At 36.1% G+C, this 18,995-nt stretch overlaps 1 protein-coding gene across 1 annotated transcript in view; it reads left to right on the top strand.

Annotated features, from left to right (window-relative positions):
* Positions 1-2,688: 2,688 nt before the first annotated feature.
* LOC149565463 (Transducin/WD40 repeat-like superfamily protein) overlaps positions 2,689-18,995 on the top strand; it is a 204,729-nt gene continuing 188,422 nt past the window's right edge. The window contains exon 1 of the mRNA XM_089818994.1: positions 2,689-2,905. Within this exon, the coding sequence (XP_089675120.1) occupies positions 2,766-2,905 (140 nt within the window). The 5' untranslated portion in view covers positions 2,689-2,765. The remainder of the gene's footprint in view (positions 2,906-18,995) is intronic.

Below are 18,995 nucleotides of genomic sequence, written 5' to 3' on the forward strand. Positions count from 1 at the left end.
AGTGTTGCATTGGACTCTCTGCTCTAAGGCATCAGAGACATAATGTTCGAGCCTCTGTGTGGGATTTCCCAATAGAGAAGACAATTTCTTGCATTCTCTCACAAGGACAACAACGCCATAGTATTCTCTATGGCCTATCATTCATCTGACTATTAACACAAGCTAAAGCAATTCCATCTTCTCCTCTTCCACTCGACGTGTATGATCATGATTGATGCATATTATCACTCCATCAACTCCTTGGAAATTCATCATTTGACCAGATGAGCTTGGTAGCATTTGATTAAAAAAGTGTTGAACGAGTTTGGTAGCATTTGATGAAAATTCAATTGTAATTCTAATTTCAATTTTGTCAAGCCAAACGAATCTAAAATATTAAATTCAAATTCCAGAATAACAAATTCCTATTCCCATTTCCTATTCTCCCAATGAAACAAACCCTTAATTAAATTTGAATTTTTGTAACAAGAACCACATCATCTTAATCTAACCATCATAATATACACATAACAACTGATAAATATAAATTTAAAAATATAAATAAAATCTAAGAATTTTTAAAATTAATAAAATATTTTAATTGTTAAATGAATCTAACGTAAATAATTGTACCACATCACCTATATTTATGCTAAAGGCATACTATACTGAAAGAAATTAGTTCACTTTCTCATCAATGACTTCAAATGCATAAAATGGTGGCATGACGATTGAAATAATCCCAACCTTCCAGTCTCCTCCCATCATTCTCTCACACGATTGAAACTAACTTTAAGGGTCTCCTATTAACACTACTTGGGCATGTATTCAAAACAGATCAAACCTAATTCCCGACCACATATTCAAAACAGATAAAACTTAATTCGACGTAATTTCCTCACCGAGATAGCCCCTCTTCTCCTTTAACCATGGCTAACTTCATTAAAATTCACTTAATATAACTAATTTTTGATCCAAGATTTTCACATATTTGTTTATATTTAACAATGTAATTGCCTTTTATATGTATAAACTACAACAAAGTGGGAAAACCATCCACTACCGTTTCCTATTTTCATAAACATCATTATTTTTTAATTAATATAACTATATTTTAATTCAAGAAACATTTTAAGAATAAAAAGTAAGTTTCAAATTTTCACAAGTTTGTCTACATTTTAATCTATAGATGTCGGTTGTATCGGTTGAAAGCACAATTAATTTGTATACGTAAAACATTTATTACAAAATTCATCATTTTAAAAACTCTATTGTACCAAGTTTAGCATTGAGTTTCTTTTTAAATTTGAATGTTGCTTCTCTCTATTTTTTATTGGGCAACAATGATAATGCATGAGAGCTTGAATATAAACACTATTTCCTCCCGCGACTTCATAGATTCTTTAATTTTTTTTAATTTTTTAAAAATAAAATCATTGCGCATTACTATCAATGGCCTATACATTCATACAATATGAAAGATATAGTTGCATCCCATGTAGTCAAGATGCAAAGGTTAGAGAATATTTAATTTTATTTTAACTTTTTTTTACAAAAAAAGATATCATATATATAAATTTTTTTGGATAGTATCAAAATTATATTTTAAAATGTCTTTGTGAAATGCATGACAAATTTTTAGAATTTAGATTGTGTTAAATTTTTAGCATCAATGTTTCAGAAATGTTGATGTTAAAACTTTATGGACAATCTAAATTCCAAAAAAATTGTCATGCATTTCTAATGAATTATAGAAATATGATAACTTTAATGTATTTGTGGTTTACTTTTATTTTTGGATTATAATACATTTGATTTTAAGTGGAAAATGACTTATTTAAAATCACAATATCAAGATAGATATTTATTTTGACATAAATGACATTTGTTTACTACTTTACTTTGTGGTACTACTAATTATTCACAATTATCAACAATTTATTGTGTTCATTCATTTTATTTTCATTATCTACTTTGTGGTTACTATCATGATTAGAGGTAGATTTAATATGATTAAGGTGGAAAGTTACATTATAGTTAGTATTATGTTTAAGGTTTGAATTTTGATTAGTACTAAGGTTAAGTTTAGGTTGAGGTTAGGCTTAAGAATATGATTGTCTTTTGTTTGATGAAGTTGTGATTTTTATTAGAGTTTGAATTAAGATAAAAGTTAAGGTTTATGTCAAGAACAGGGTTAGGGTTGTTGCAATATTTTGTATTAAAAGTTTGTGATCAATATTTTTTAATATATATTTGTGACAATTTTTATGACAATATAAGTTAGTTACCTTAGTAGTTGTATAATATATGCAAAAAAAATACCAATTTTTTAATTTTTAAATTGATCTTTAATATTTTTTCGGTGTACTCGTTGCACCCAAGGTGCGATTGCTAGTATTTTTATGTTTAATATTTCTTCAGTGTACTCATTGTACCCCAAGACGTGATTGCTAGTATTTTTATGTTAAAGACTAAGAAAAAAGCTAGACTAAAAGTCAATTCAAAGTCAAGAATTGAGAGTTGCTAGTATTTTTATGTTGAGGACCTAGAGAAAAGGTAGACGAGAAGTCAAGAATTGAGAGTTGTCTATTGAAATGGAGTACCAATCTCGGTAGATCACTCCACTCCCCGTTTAATTATAAATGCGATAAAAAAACAGCCGTTGTACTACCCAGGGTATATATAAGCGTCTTCAAACTAGGAATTTCCAAGGCTAACTAGACTCTCCACAAGAAGCTATAATCGGTTAAGAGTGGCAGCCAAACAAGCCCAGGTATAAACAGCAAATGGATATGGACACCGATATGGACAATGACATGGGTTTTGGAGAGGTTTCTATCACGAGGCGATTAGGACTGACCAACACTATCCAGGCTAGTTATGGAGCTCCCGACGACCCGGACTATATTTTTGACATTGTGGCCAGGTATTTTCCCGCTGTCTTCATCTTTTCTGTATTCTCTCCGATGGTAAACTTAGAAAAGCTTTATGCCCTAATCTGTTATAAAACTTCTGATCTTTCTCACTTGGATAATATTTGAAATGTACAGAGAAACTTACTGAGCTCTATTTTTGACACCATAGAATATAAGTGAAAGGGGCGTTAATGAAAATTGAAATCATAACAACTGGCTGGATTTGCCATCTACTAAAATGTAGGCAATACACCGACCCTTGTTCTTCAGGTTATTAAACAAAAATGAATAGATTGAAATGATTTCAGTAGCACCCGCTGAAGCAAAAATAATGCTTGAGACCACAGAGCTAAACCTGAGCTTTACTGCAATCTTTAATTGCTTTAAGAGTGAATCATTAACATCAAGATCAAATTCAGCGCTCCATATTTGTCACCTTGTTTTGGAGGGCCTTCTGTTGTTAATTTTGAGCTTCAACTCTCCTCTGCTTTTGCAAGTTTCGCCTCTTGAAGAGTGCAGACATAGAGTTCACCTTTGAGGTGCCGGTAAACATGGGGTAGATCCGAGTATATGCAGAGCAATAAGTCCCTAAGTGCCATTCGGTTTCTACTGTCCAGAAGTATAAGGGAGAGAATCTTTTTGACCAATCTAGTGTTTTGGATGGATTGTCATGCACGCAGGTAAATATTTGCACAATCATTCAAATGTGCTTGGATGAATCAACGGAGAGAAATGGAGGAAGAAACTTCATGAAATGTAACACTTTACAAAGCCCACAATCAGTTTCCCTTAAAACATATTTTTCAAATAGCATTTGTATCACAGAATCTTAGAGTTTTGAAACTTCAACCACCTGGTAACTACCAACTGAATTATAATCATCGACAAAATGAGTGAAAAAAGGTCTTTAAAAACATTATTCTTTCCCGAAACATCCATCTTAAATAGTATGTGAGCATATTGCAGTCTTTTTAAGGTGCTTAACTTCAACCACCGTGTAACTATTTACCAGTGTGTTTCTATGGGTCTCCTAGATAAAGAATGATGTTTGGATGGAACCTAATTCGATTTCGGAGACTGTAGGGGGACAACTGTATCTATATATAGACATACATAAGTATGTGTGTACATACAGAAATGTGCGCACGCACACACACATCTCAAGGTTGCATAGAATGCGTACCGAGACTCGTGGTATGCATATCGGGTACTATTATGTGTAACAACCCCTTTTTCTCGGGCCTTAGCTAACAACTAGCATATCATAAAAATATTGTTACTACTTCATATTTATGAGAAGGTAGTTATAATAGTTATTTTATATGTTCATATGAAAGAGATTAACGGTTACAATTGGTTTAACTGAAATATCATAACTAACAATTGAAGGAGTATTCAATCAGAACAAGTGGTTAAACATTGAAAATCAATTTAGGTAAACAAGATTTTCAACATGTAATTACATTGCCATGCCTATGGACATATGGCTATTCAAAATTTAGTTTGATCCATATAACTAATTAATAATCTTGATTTCAATTAAGGCATAATCAAATAAAAACCAAAATGAGGATTTTAAGTTTGCTATACCCTAAATTCCAAAACTGGAATCCGCCTAGGTCAACATTTGCAAAACCTAGGTTAGTTCTCATATATTGCTTAGGGCACGAAAAGTTATACCACTGTATCGTAATAACCATACCATTTAGGGCAACAAAATCACTATAACATCTCCTTTTTCCCATTTCTAATTATGACAATTAAAATTTAAATAAAAGATACACTCATATTTATATTCATATGGATGAAGGACAGTTATAACAACTATCAAGTAAGCCTATCTCATTTGTTGGATTTTCGGGACCGTTGCAAATGTAAGAGCATTGCCATTGTTGGTATATGTATTTTTCAAATGCAATAATCATTTACATTTATATTGAGTATAATCCATGAATAGACATGTCCTTTCATGAGACATGTCTATTTGTTAATAAGGAAATTAATATATTTAATCATTCATATATATATATATATATATATTTCTCTCATATATTTATATCTCATATAATTATATATATGTTTATCTGACACAAGCTATCAAACATCAACACTCCCTCTTCTCTAGGGAGGATAAACACAAGACATATATTACACCATTGATAATATTAGGAATGATAGATTTTGACGATATCTCATTTGATATTTCAAAATATTTCCACCATTTGATATCGCATCATGAGCTTTGGTCTTCTAGAATATCAACACATGATATTTACCAAGTACTCAAATAAGGTTTGATATAACATCTGATATCAAGAGTATTGGCCTCCTAGAATATCAATGATATTCACCAAGTCTCAAAAGGTTTGATATCAAGAGTATTGGCCTCCTAGAATATCAATGATATACACTAAGAACTAAAAAATGTTTTGATATCACATCTGATATCAAGAGTATTGGCCTCTAGAATATCAATGATATTCACCAAGTACTAAAAAATGTTTTGATATCACATCTGATATGAAGAGTATTGGCCTCCTAGAATATTAATGATATTCACCAAGTACTCCAAAGGTTTTGATATCACATCTGATATCGAGAGTATTGGCCTCCTAGAATACATGATATTCACCAATTACTCAGTAAGGTTTGATATCACATCTGATATCAAGAGTATTGGTCTCCTAGAATATCAGTGATATTCACCAAGTGCTCAAATTTAAGTTTGATATCACATTTGATATCAAGAGTATTGGCCTCCTAGAATATCAATGATATTCACCATGTACTCAAAAGGTTTTGATATCACATCTGATATCAAGAGTATTGGCCTCCCAGAATATCAATGATATTCACCAAGTACTCAAAATGCTTTGATATCACATCTGATATCAAGAGAATTGGCCTCCTAGAATATCAATAATATTCACCAAGTACTCTTTGAGTAATGGCCTTCCAAAATGTTGAGATGCAAGACATTCACTATATACTCAATTTGTTTGATCTCATATACAAGTTATTGTAAGATTGTCACCTTACAAGAACTTTTGCAAATACAAGTGACATCATTTGGAAGTTGTCACTTCCTCATATGTACACAAGGGGTAGGCCCATTAAAATCACATAATCATGAGGTATAATCATGAATCACTGTCCTCTTGACTGCTACAATTTATTGATCGCCAGAGAATCCATTTCAACATGTTTTACTCCCTCTGAATCAATATGATTGTGATCACCAAAGGTTGACTGAATTATTTTTCTATTTGCTCCCTCTCCTTCAAGATTGCCTTAATTAAATGTCATCCTCCATCTCAATGTCCCTCTTTTTCCCTTATCTTAAAAATAATATTTTTCCTTGTAAGAGACATATCATTTGATAAGTTTTGTGTTTTAATAAACAAAGATAAAATGTAACTCTTTGTTTATAAATTGGCCACCAATGTATGTACAAGAGAACATATATTTGATCCTCTTACCACGTGGGGATCGTGTATTGTCATCATTCTACTGAGTTAACAGGGGTTTGTCTAGTTTGGACTTTATGGGTCCCTTATTTTTCTCTTACGGATTGTTGGCGTGACCATACATGAAATGAAAATAAAGTACAAGTAATTATATTGGCCAAAAGATAAGAGGAATCAACTACCATGTGTTGGGGACCACCAATGACACACAACTTGGAGAGTATGCCTAAGTTATTGGTGAACGATCTAAGTCAATATGTTGATGACATTTGAGGGTTTGATCTTCTATTTATTATTTTGGAGTTGCTGTTTGTTTTCAAAGTTGGGAAGGGCTTTGGATTCATACATGCCCATTTCAACTTCTTTAAAGTTTCTCAAACCCAATCGACATAATCTATTTATATCCCACAATCATTTTCTTTTTAATGAGAATAGACGTATTCTATCAAAGAATTCACTCGCCTTGACTTCGGTTCTGAATTCTATGCACAGGCCATACCAAATGGAAATGCTTGATTTTTTTTTGTTAATATATAGCAAATGGGCTTTAGTATTGCTCATCTTCATGTAGTTTGTAAGTAAAATTTGCATGGTGATAGGTACTTAAACTTTGTCATTTTTCTCAGTTTTTTAACAAAGTTCCTCATTCAAGCTTTGATAAACACAATACACCGCATAACACATTATCAGGAGATGTCGCAATTCATATATTCCTTGAAAGTTTATAGTCATTTTCGTTCATCTCATGGCTATGTTCTTTGCCTCCTCTTCCCTTGGATTCGACAATGCACTACCATTTATTTGTATGTACTACAAACCCTACATTTTTTCCCCTTTCCCCAGTTTTAACTCCATTATCTATTATTTACAATTGTCTTTGTGCATTTGAGTGCAAGATTGAGTTTCCCAAGGCTTTGCACTGTAATACATGTTTCTCCAAAGAAATAAGCAGATTAATTGCCCCAAAGTTTGAGGATTGATGACATCATCCAACACAACCTAGAGGGGAGAATAACTTCGCAATCAGAAACATGATTCAGTTTTGTTATACTCTCCATCTCCAATGGAGAGGCGTCAAGCATGAGGCTCTCATGAGGCCCTGAGTCCACCAATATCCAAGCCTCTTTCACAAGCAATCCAAAATTTCCTGCACTTTGGATGTTTATTTGAATTCATATCTTAAGGTATACGTTTTTTTTGCAATATCTCATGTTTTCTTCTATTTGCAGCCTTGCTTTGATACCATGTTGGATTTTCGGGATCACTGCAAATGTAAGAGCACTGCCATTGTTGGTATATGTATTTTCCAAATGCAATAATCATTTACATTTATATTGAGTATAAGCCGTGAATAGACATATCCCTTCATGGGACATGTCTATTTGTTAATAAGGTAATTAATATATTAATATATTTAATCATATATAGATATATTATATTAATTTCTCTCATATATTTATATCTCATATAATTATATATATGTTTATCTGACACAAGCTATCAAACATCAACATCATTCAAGTAGTTACATTTCATGTTCAATCAACTAATTTAATTGATTTCTAATACATTGAAAAGGAAACCAATTTCTAAGTATTGAAGGGAATAACTAATTAAACAATATTTACCATCTAACATACCTTCAACCTGATATTACCAAGATCATAAAAGTAGAATACTTGTTACTGGAAGAGGCTTGAATGTAGATCATATTACCGTCTTGTGCAAGTCTTGGCATCTGGTGGAGAGGAGAACAATTGTCAGGGGCTTAACCTCCCAATCATGGACCCTTGAGTATCCTTGCACAATCTCAACCGAGAAAGGCCCTCGCTATCGTGGGATTAGGCTTGGACACCACTGTCCAACCATTGAGCATTTTGGTGTTAGAGTAGCAACCCACCATTCAACTAGGTAACAAGACCTTCACTTTGGACTACCATGAATTGACACTGGTTTTAAACAAATCTTAATCAGTTGCTTGAGTTACTGATGGTTCTTTCTTTTTATTGTGCAGGAGTATCCATTATTCACACCCTTCATCTCGACCATACTAGTTTTCTTGGATGATTCATCGGGTGGTGTAAAGTAGAATAATCACAACAAAAAATCTGCCTATCCGGCTTGGCTTATGAAAGAGAAATGTGTAATCATATCTTAGTATGTATGACCAACTTTTCTGCCTTCTTGGCATTGGAACAAGGAATAAACTGAGAAGGTTTAAACATATATATGAAAATAACAGCTAATTTATCTGCCCATTCTGGCATTGATATCACAAAAACAGTTCTATTAAATTCATTCAATAATCTGCCTTTCAGTTGGCTAGAAACACAATGGTGTAAGGCATACTTTTACATATCTAATTCTCCAAAATATAGATTGCTCATCATAGGAAACATATGGCAATGATGTTCCTGTATAAGTTGCTCTGCACTGGCTTATATTTCAATATCATTTTCATAATAGAAAAACATGCATATCGGCCTAGTCTTGCCGTTCATTTATAAAGGAAAATAATAGATCATCGATTCTTGTTCAATCAGTAAATAGCATGGTAAAATCTTGTTGCTTCAGCCAAGCATGGCGATTCTGAATGCAAAATGTATTTTGATACATATACAAAGGTTAACAACATGACCCGGTGTTGGTTGGATTTGCAAATACATGAAGCTTCGATTGAATGTGCGGAAGGCTTTCTCCAAAAGGCTTCGATTTGACAATGAATGGCAACGCATTGGATTAAGAATTTTCTCAAAGGAAGAAGCCACACCGAAATGATACGTGCTCCTGCAAGGAAAGAATTACTCCACGATAATATCACATTCCTCAATGTAATCACAATTACTATAACAAGTTATTTTTCATAAATCATCATAATGACTAACCACCATATCACTTCCCATGAATTTATGATGAATAACCAACTTTCCAAGATTTCAAGGTAAAATTATAATAGCATCATAATGATTAACTAACATGTCATCTTCATATGAAACTATAAGGATTAACCAGCTTACCATTTGACTTGATCATAACTAATTTTACCTATCAATTGATTTCACATGAAACCTCTACGACTATATGAACATTTTCAAATTGAGCCAAAAATTGGGATGTAACATACCCTCCCCCTTGTGTTTCATTGCCCTTGATGAACTTTGAAATTTTAACAAACACCACACCATAAAGGGATATTTAAAATTGGGATGTAACATACCCTCTCCCTTGTGTTTCATCGTCGTCGATGAACTTTGGAATTTTAACGAACACAATAAAGGAATATCTAAAATTGGGCCAAAATTGGGATGTAACAGTATTTGTATCCCATATCGAGTACCTCCCTTGGTATTTACCCTATAGCTGGAAATGCCACTTCAGCTCACAAATATTTCCCTCCTTGAAAAATGTTTAAAAATTTACCATGTAGATTAGGATGTTTGATTTTTGTTCAGTTTCTCATTTGCATATCAGTTTGCTGTTTACCAAGCTTAATTCAATATGTAATCATTTTTTTTGCTTGGCAAAGGGCCTAAGCCAAATAAATCATTAGTATCATTGTGGTGGTGTGAGCGCGATGGACTATGCTCTTACCTGTGCCTCCTTCACCCACTTTGTTCGTAGTTTCACTATCTCTTGCCTTACGCTAGCTGATCATGCCCTTCTTAACCTCGTGTTCCACTTTTCCCCCCCATTCTCTACCTCCCCTTGCTCATTCCCTGTTTGTGGTGACCCACCCTCACACCTTTTTCTGCTTTCTTGAGAGCGACCCCGACTTCTTCATCCTTCATCTTAAACAATTCCTCCCCCCCAATTGCTTCTCTGATTCTAGCTAGACATCTTCCATGTTCGACTTATTGGCTGTTGCGATTAGGCAGTTGGCTCTCCTCTCCATCTCGCACTGCACTACTCCCTCTTTCAATCCCAAGCGCCGGAACACCTGCCCTATCAACCATTGGTATGATGATGATTCTAAGACCTTCTGCTGCTCTTTGCGCTCAACCTTTACTACTGACTCCCCCATTTATACTCAGCTGCGACTCTCCTACCATCGCTTTCTTCACCATAAGAAACGACTGTTTATCACATTGTAGTGCAAATCCTTTCGTGACACGCTTATTCACAACCCCAAGCTTTTCTAGTGCATTTTGTTCCTCCGCCATCCCTCCATCCTTGACCTCCGCTCCCTCACCAACCATAGCCCCACTCTTTATGACATTCCTGACCAACCCTCTATGCACCTCACCCCACTCCCCATTGCCACTTATTCACCTCCACTAGCATTTACGAGGCTGTCAGATCCATGAGATGCGTAGGGCGGAAAATGAGGAAGGGTTTCATGCTGAGCTCTTCAAGCTTGATATCTCATTCTTGGGCTCCTTTCTTCCCACACTTTTTAATTGGGTGGTGTGCGCAAGTTTTCCGGATTCTTAGTCGAGGCATGTGATCTATCCGATACATAAGACTGGGGTGGCTTCAGACCTTGGTAAACTACTAGAGCATAATGATTGGTCACACTTTTGCCAAATTTTATGCCACTGTGCTAAACACTATCTTATCCAGAGAGCTCAACAAGAGACTTTGTTGGGTTAGGGGTTAGGCTGGGTTTTAGACAGACTATCAGACCATGGATCATATCCTAACGCTATGGGTTATATTTGAGGAGGCTTGGGGTTAGGCTGGGTTTTAGACAGACTATTAGACCATGGATCATATCCTAACGCTACGGGTTATATTTGAGGAGGCTTGACACCACTTGGCAAAAGTCTATAGCTATTTTGTAGACTTTCATAAGGCCTTTGGTATTACGATAATGGAAGAGCTTCTATTATTAGTTAATGGTTATTTGTTTGTAATCTATTGTAAATATTAAAATATTTCTAATTTTTAGTTAGCTGTTGTTATTTGTTAGCTTTCTTTAGCTTTCTTTTAGCTAGAGTAGAATATTTCTATTCTTTACAATCGTTTCTTAAGGAAACATCTCTTTATTCTTTTGTATATATATAGATCTCTTGGCCTCTATTAATAACAAGCAAGTATTTTACCAATTACTTCGTAATATGATATCAGAGCAATATTATAATTTATTGTTTGAAATTATTAGAGCAATATTTTTCGAAATTATTTTCTATGATATCTGCTTCTTACGACCATTTTTTTGCAATTGACATATGTTTTTCTACACATTTCTACCATTTTTTGTAGCAGGGCCATTTTTGTTCAAAACCCTAATTTTTGGGCTTGAAATTTTTTTGATTACAAATTCTTGGTTGGTTTTTCGAGAGCTCAATTGGGTTGTCCAATTTTCTCGGTGCCTCGATTTTCGAGCTGGCGGATCTAGAGATCGACAACATATTCTTTCTAGGTTTTTCGAGCTCTCTTCTAGGTACCCCTTCAAATTTTCTAGGTCTTTCATTTTTGTTTGTTTTGTGTTTTGCATCAAAGAACTAGCCTTCACAGATTTTCACGTTTTTTCATTGAAAAACGTCCTATGGCATCATTGACTAATATTCTGCTTGAGAGCAATTCAAAATTCAATGGTTGGAATTATGGCACTTGGAAGTAGCGGATAATAGAAATTTTTGAATAGCGGAATACTGATAAGATTGTTCTAGTTGTTACATAGTGTCCGATTGCCTTTGGTACTGATTAGGATACATGGGATTTGAATAATGGGGAGGTGGTGATGCTTGTCAAATATAGTAGCTGATGATCAACTCTTTAATATTCCATCCGGCAAGACAACTGTCGAGTTATGGGCACATCTCAAGAATCTTCATGAGACTTTTGACAAAAGCAGAGCTTTCTTCTTGAAGAACACTTTGTTTTCTCTTATCATGGATGAGCAAACCTCACTCCAGGCTCACTTGAATAGGATTCAGGAAATCCGTGATCGGTTGCTTGCCATTGGTTGCAAGATGGAGGAAGAGGACATTGTGGTTATCACTCTCTAGAGTTTACCAAAGTCCTATGACCATTTTATCGAGACTCTCAACATCACGTCTTCTGGTATTGATTTGAAGTTCACCGATCTCTGCATACTTCTACTTTAGCAAGATCGCTAGAAACAAGAGTTCGGTAGCGGTTCCAACTCCACCTCCACAAAGCAAACCTTTGTTGCTAAATTCTTTCAAAAGGATAAAGACAAGTCTAAGCAATCTTCTCAGCAGAAATCCTTTCCTCTAGATTCAGAAGGCTCTCGAAAGAAGAACAATCAATGCAACTATTGCCACAAGTTTGGTCACATGAAGGTTGAATTTCAAAAATACTTAGTTGCCCAATCTAAGCAATCAGGTTCGCAGCCCAAAGCGAACAGTGTAGAGCACACTGAGCAGACATAATTTGCCTTTTACGCCTTCATGGCTAAAAGACCAGTAGATCATGTAAAGTCGTCTGCTTGGTACATTGATTCAGGTGCCTCTCGTCATTTCACCCACCATAGAGACTAGTTCACTGACTACCAACCTTATTTAGATTTTGTTATTTTTGGTGGCAGAGAAGAGTACACTGTTGTTGACAAAGGCAACATTTAGATTCAGTCTACTAGGAGGAATCTCATTTTCCTTGATGTGTACTACGTTCGAGGGATGGAACTAAATCTACTTTTAGTCAGTCAGTTGTTGCGACATTCTCCACAGTTGGATGTCACCTTCAGTTCACATTAGTGTACCATCACTAATAAGGTGACTCAATCTATTGTTGCAGTGGGTCTTGAGGATCATGGTCTTTTTTGACTTACTGATTCTGGTGATTCTTGGGACTTAGCTATGGTTGCTTGGTGGTTGTTTGTTAGCACACTTTGGCATCAATGGTATGGGCACTTAAATGTGCATTATCTCTCTCAGCTTGCTCGAAAGAGCTTGTCCTTGGTTTGCCAGAGATTCAAACTCAGCAACTTGGAGTTTGTGATGCATGCCAGGCTGGGAAGAAACATCGCACACCTTTCCCCAGTGGCAATTCATGGCGAGCTTCTCAGGTACTTCATCTTGTTCATGTCGATATCTGCAGCCCTAGGGCCACTCTTGTTCTTGGGTCCAGGTATTTTCTATTGTTTGTTGATGATTTCAGTAGAAAAATTTGGGTGTATTTTCTTAAAAAGAAATCAGATGCATTTCCTGTATTTTAGAAGTTCAAACTTTTAGTTGAAAAAGAGTCTGGGAAATCTATTATTATTCTTAGGTTAGACAATGGGGGGAATTTTTTCCTAATGAATTCTCTAGCTTCTTTTATGCTCATGGCATCAAATGCCAATCAACCACACCCCATAGAACACAACATAACAATATAGTTGAATGTCGGAACGGAACAATCACCGAAATGGCTCGATCCATGCTCGAACACAGACATGTTCCAAAGGAGTTCTGGGTAGAAGCAGTTAACAGTGCACTTTATCTTTCGAACCGGTCATCTACACTGGCGATCAATGGTAAGACTCCGAAAGAGGCCTGGTCAGGTCGCAAGCCCAGGATCAGTCATCTGAAGGTTTTTGGCTCCCTTGCTTTTGTTTGGATCCCTGATGCATCACGCACCAAGTTGGATGCCAAGAGTTATAAACTCATGCTTGCTGGATACAATAGTCTTCACAAAGCCTATAGCTCGATTGACATTGAGACATCTCGTCTCCTGTATAGTTGTGATGTAGTCTTTGATGAGCAGCAAGGATCATTCATGCCTATTTCTCCTATTCCTTATCCAGTTGACCAACCTATGAAGGCTCATGATTTGGGAGTTAGGTTTCCATTAGGTCCATCTGATGGGAGGGCTCCAGTAACTCTAGTTATACTAGTGATCCTTGTACAAACACTTCCAACTTCTCCTACAGGATCACCTTGATTTGTAGATGCTTCACTTGAGTTTGATCCAGATTCTTCTGATGAGGAACTTGATCACCAAGCATCTCCTGATACTAATGTTGGTTGTTCTCCTCTCTGCCCTAAGTGGTGGGCTAAGACACTTGCTGATCTTCGTGATGATGAATTCATTAATGGGAGAACTGCTCGGAAAAAGAGCAAACCTACAAAGTCTGTTAACTTTGCTCTCATGGCTAACATTCATAGTGTGTTTGAACCTCAAACATATTCTGAGGCTAAAGGAATTCCAAAGTGGGAACATACCATGACATTTGAACACCAGAGCCTGCTAAAAAATAACACTCGGATCCTTTCTAATCTTCCACTAGGGAAGAAACCCATTGGCCACAAATGGGTTGACAAAATCAAATACAAATTTGATGGTACTTTGGATAAGTACAAAGCTCATTTAGTTGCGAAGGGCTTCTCTCAGTGTCAAGGCATTGATTATGAGGAGACCTTTGCTCCTATTGCAAAGATGAGCACAATCAGATTAGTCCTAGCCATGACAACACAATTTGGCTAGAAGGTCCATCAAATGGACATCAAGAGTGCTTTCTTGAATGGTGATCTCCATGAAGAGGTCTACATGATGCAACCTCTTGGTTTGAAGGTTGTTGGTAAAGAACATCATGTTCTCAGATTAGTGAAATTTATCTATTGCTTAAAGTAGTTCCCTAGGGCATGGTACATAAAAATTGATAAGTACCTTAGTGATCAAGGCTTTGAGAGGAGTTCTTTAGACTCAAATTTGTACATCAAGACTACTGACAGTAACATCATCCTTTTGCTTATTTATATGGATGATTTGATCATCACTGGCAGTTCAACATCTTTGTTTCAGGGAATCAAACGCAATTTATGCTAGTCTTTTGATATGATTGACCTTGGGCTCATGCATTATTGCTTAGGTGTTGAGGTTTGGCAACAATCTTCTGGCATATTCATTTCTTAATCAAAATATGCCAGGGCTATGTTAAACGAATTCCGTATGAAGGATTGCAAGCCCGCATCTACACTCATGGAGAAAGGTCTCAAGTTATCAGCAAAGTCTGATTCTCCTCCCGTTGATGATACTACATAGAAGCAACTACTAGGCAGCCTCATCGACCTCTCTACTACTAGGCTTGATATCAGCTTCGCAGTTAGCTATATCTCATGCTTTATGACAGCTCCTAAGGTTGATCATTGGATGACAGCAAAGCGTGTGTTTCATTATGTGAAGAGCACTTTAGATTACAGACTTCTTTACTCTCGAAGTTCTAATCCTAGACTCCTTGGGTTTTAGATTCAGATTGGTAAGGCTCTATTGATGATAAAAAATCAACTTTTAGATATGAGTTTAGTTTAGGATCAGGTGCCACCACATAGACCGGTAAGAAGCAAGCAATTTCTCTCTCCTCTACAGAGGCCGAATAGAGAGGGACAATGAAGGCAGGTTTTGAAGTTGTTTGGCTTCGTCGGATGCTTGGGGATATGCAGATGTCACCAACAGGAATGACCACTTTGTTTGTTGATAACGAATGCATTATCAAGTTAGTACAAAATCTAGTCTTCCATGAACGAACCAAGCATGTGGATGTTTACTGTCACTACATGCGACAACTGGTTGAAGATGGGACAATAGACTTGCAGTACGTTCCTACAACATATTAGAGTGCAGATATTCTCACCAAGCCTCTTGGTCCTGATAAGTTTGTCAAATTCAGAGAACAACTTGGTGTTGTGGATAGATTAATCCATAAGGGAGGGCATTACGATAATAAGAAAGATTCTATTATTAGTTAATGGTTATTTGTTTGTAATCTATTGTAAACATTAGAATGTTTCTAATATTTAGTTAGCTGTTGTTATTTGTTAGCTTTCTTTAGTTTTCTTTTAGCTAGAATAGAATATTTCTATTCTTTACGATTGTTTCCTTAGGAAATATTGCTTTATTCTTTTGTATATATAGACCTCTTGGTCTCTATTTAATACAAGCAAGTATTTCAGCAATTACTTTGTAATGTCCCCTTTTTGACAGACACCAGCAACTTATTTTATTTTAGCCTTAATTTTCCCCGGAGGCTAAAAAGGAAGAAATAAGGGGGAAAAGATATATTAAATTGATTACTTATAAGGTTACTAAACAATGAAATATTAAAAAGTAACTTTATATTTAATTGATTTAATATTAAAGTGACTAACATAATAAAATATCAAAAAGTCACTTAAAAGAATAAAGTGCTGGATTCCTCTAGAAGCTTCTTGGAGTTGCTTGTGAAATCTTTATAAGGAGCCTTTGGGGGGTCATTTTACACATCTTGAGTTGCATATTCATCTGTTGTGCTGAGAGCCTGAGAGCCTTAGTGCTTGCATACTTGCCTGGGGGTTTGAAGACTCTAAAGTGCCAATTTCGGTTGTGAGATATCAACCCTAGTTGGGAGTGGAGGAATTGCTATTCAGCCAATTCATTTGTGATTAATTGGGAGACAACATTCAGTGATTTTTGTTTAGCCCGTGCATCTAATTTTTGACATCAGTTGGCAAGGAGAAAGGTTTCAGTTTTCGCAACGGATCCGAAAAAAGAAAAGCGAAAAAGCAGAGCCGAAAAAGCAGTATGAAAAAGCAGATCCGAAAAAGCAAAGTGAAAAAGCAGAGCCGAAAAAGTAATCCTAAAAAGCAGATCCGAAAAAGTAGTCCGAAAAAGAAAATCCGAAAAAAGCAAAGCCAAAAAGCATGTCATCTCAGCTACTTATTTCAAGTTCTTTTGGTATTTACATTTGGCAATTTTAGATGAGTACATTTGACAAGTAATATATGTCTTTTTGTTACCAAAGTATTCAGTCATTGTAAACATTGAAGAATTGAAGGGAAATCAACTTAATTTAGCTGTTCAGTTTGTATGCCAAATGTTTGTAAAAATGTCTCATTGCATAGTCATTCATAGGATGCATGCCAAGTGTTTGTGAAAATACCTCTTGGCTGTAAGTGTGCATTTTACATCAGAATTTCATGTACTTGCATTTGGAAAATAATAAAAAGAAGCTGCATATCACTTTGATTTCTAATTAGTTATTTTGCAATCATTTGTATTCATCAATATCATTGGCATTCAAAAATCATAGCAAAACAACAAACATCAGCAAACTGAGGCTGCAAGGGAAGTGTTTGACAAAATTCCTAAGGTAGAAAAACAGGGATAAAACTTCAAAAATTGTCAAAGTCCTTTACATACTTCATAATATTTGGTTCCATCCCTTGGGTGGTCCTTTTCCAAAAGCTTAGAAACATTGGAATTTTTGAGACTTTACTAACAACTATTGTGAGGCTCTATGACACTGTGGTGGGCAGATTCAAGACTCCCGAGGGTTTCTTCTATTCTATTCAAAGCACCGTAGGTGTGAAGCAAGGCTGCCCTCTATCACCCACCTTATTCAACATTTATATCTATGACCTCGAGGCCTTTGTCAGGGACTCCTTGCTCCCTAGCAATGGCTGTTACTTGCACCAAGTTTTGATCTCCATCCTTTTCTTTGCAGATGATGTGGTTCTTATGGCCTTCTCTCCAGATGATCTTCAAAGACTTCTTGATGGGTTAGCATCTTCTTGACTTACGCCAACTTGTTGTGAACCTAGGTAAGACTTGAGTCACGGTCTTTAACTATTTTAAGACCTTGCATCTCCATTTCTACTTTTAGGGCCAGGAGATAGAGATTGCTTCCTCTTATACTTATCTCGCGGTTAAGCTCTCTGGGCTATGCTTCACCTTGAGATCCACGATTCAACCTAGGGTTAGTAAAGTGTTGGACTCCCTTGCCATGATGGAGAGGTAGTGCTTCAGACATCACTTTTAGGACACCACTTCCAATTTGTCCCTCATGGACTCTTTAGTTAGATCGATTGTGCTTTATGGTGCTATGGTGTGGGGTCCTCTCTTAGACTCGGATTGGGCCTCGATTGAGCAAGTTCTAACGCTTTTCCTTTGGTGTATCATCAAATACCATCGTTCCACCTTGCACAATATTATTTTTGCTGAGTTTGGTGCTGATCCCTTCAGACTAGGGCCATCTTTGATTAGATTTGGTTTGTTCACCGTTTTTGTGATTTTCCAAACTTCCATGGATGGTCATTGTCGTTACACCTACCTAGCCTATTGCTCCTTCGTTGTTGTCGCTGACTTGGACACTGCCACTAGTGCTCGATGTTAGTATGCTCAAGCCATGACTCGGTTGAGATCAATCAAAATTGAGATTGACTACCTCCCCTCTTAGTTTTTGTTGGATGCTCCCGCTCACCTCCTCTCGCAACAGGAGTTGAACGAGCATATCAGATGACATATACAAGCATTACATCGTCACAACCTGGAGCAATAAATATACATTTGCGGATGGCCTTCTATGCTGAGCATTTTTTAGATATCCAAGATGGGATTATTACGTGCCCAAGCTACTTGTTTTGGCACTAGATCTGTGCCTTGCTTATCGTCTTGGGTTCCTTCTATGTTGGTTCACGCATGCTTCAGATTCAGACTAATCACCACACTGATAGGGAGGACTGGATTTGTCGGTTATGTACCTTGGTTGAGGTGGAAATGGAGACCCACTTTCTTTTTCAGTACCCCATCTACCATGAGATTAGAGGGAGAAACCACTGTTTGTTTAGGGAGAGCCGATCCCTATCTACTTTTTTTAGATACACAGATCTAAGGTGTCTCGTGCTTTATCTTTGGGAGGCTCTGCGACTACACGCTACAACTCCTTTTCCCCTAGCACCAGGCCTCAGATCAGTGTATCATGACCTTTTTT

The sequence above is a fragment of the Cupressus sempervirens genome, chromosome 3, assembly GCF_028749045.1.
Source record: "Cupressus sempervirens isolate cs-2001-9-10 chromosome 3, ASM2874904v1, whole genome shotgun sequence".
Classification (NCBI taxonomy): Eukaryota; Viridiplantae; Streptophyta; class Pinopsida; order Cupressales; family Cupressaceae; genus Cupressus; species Cupressus sempervirens.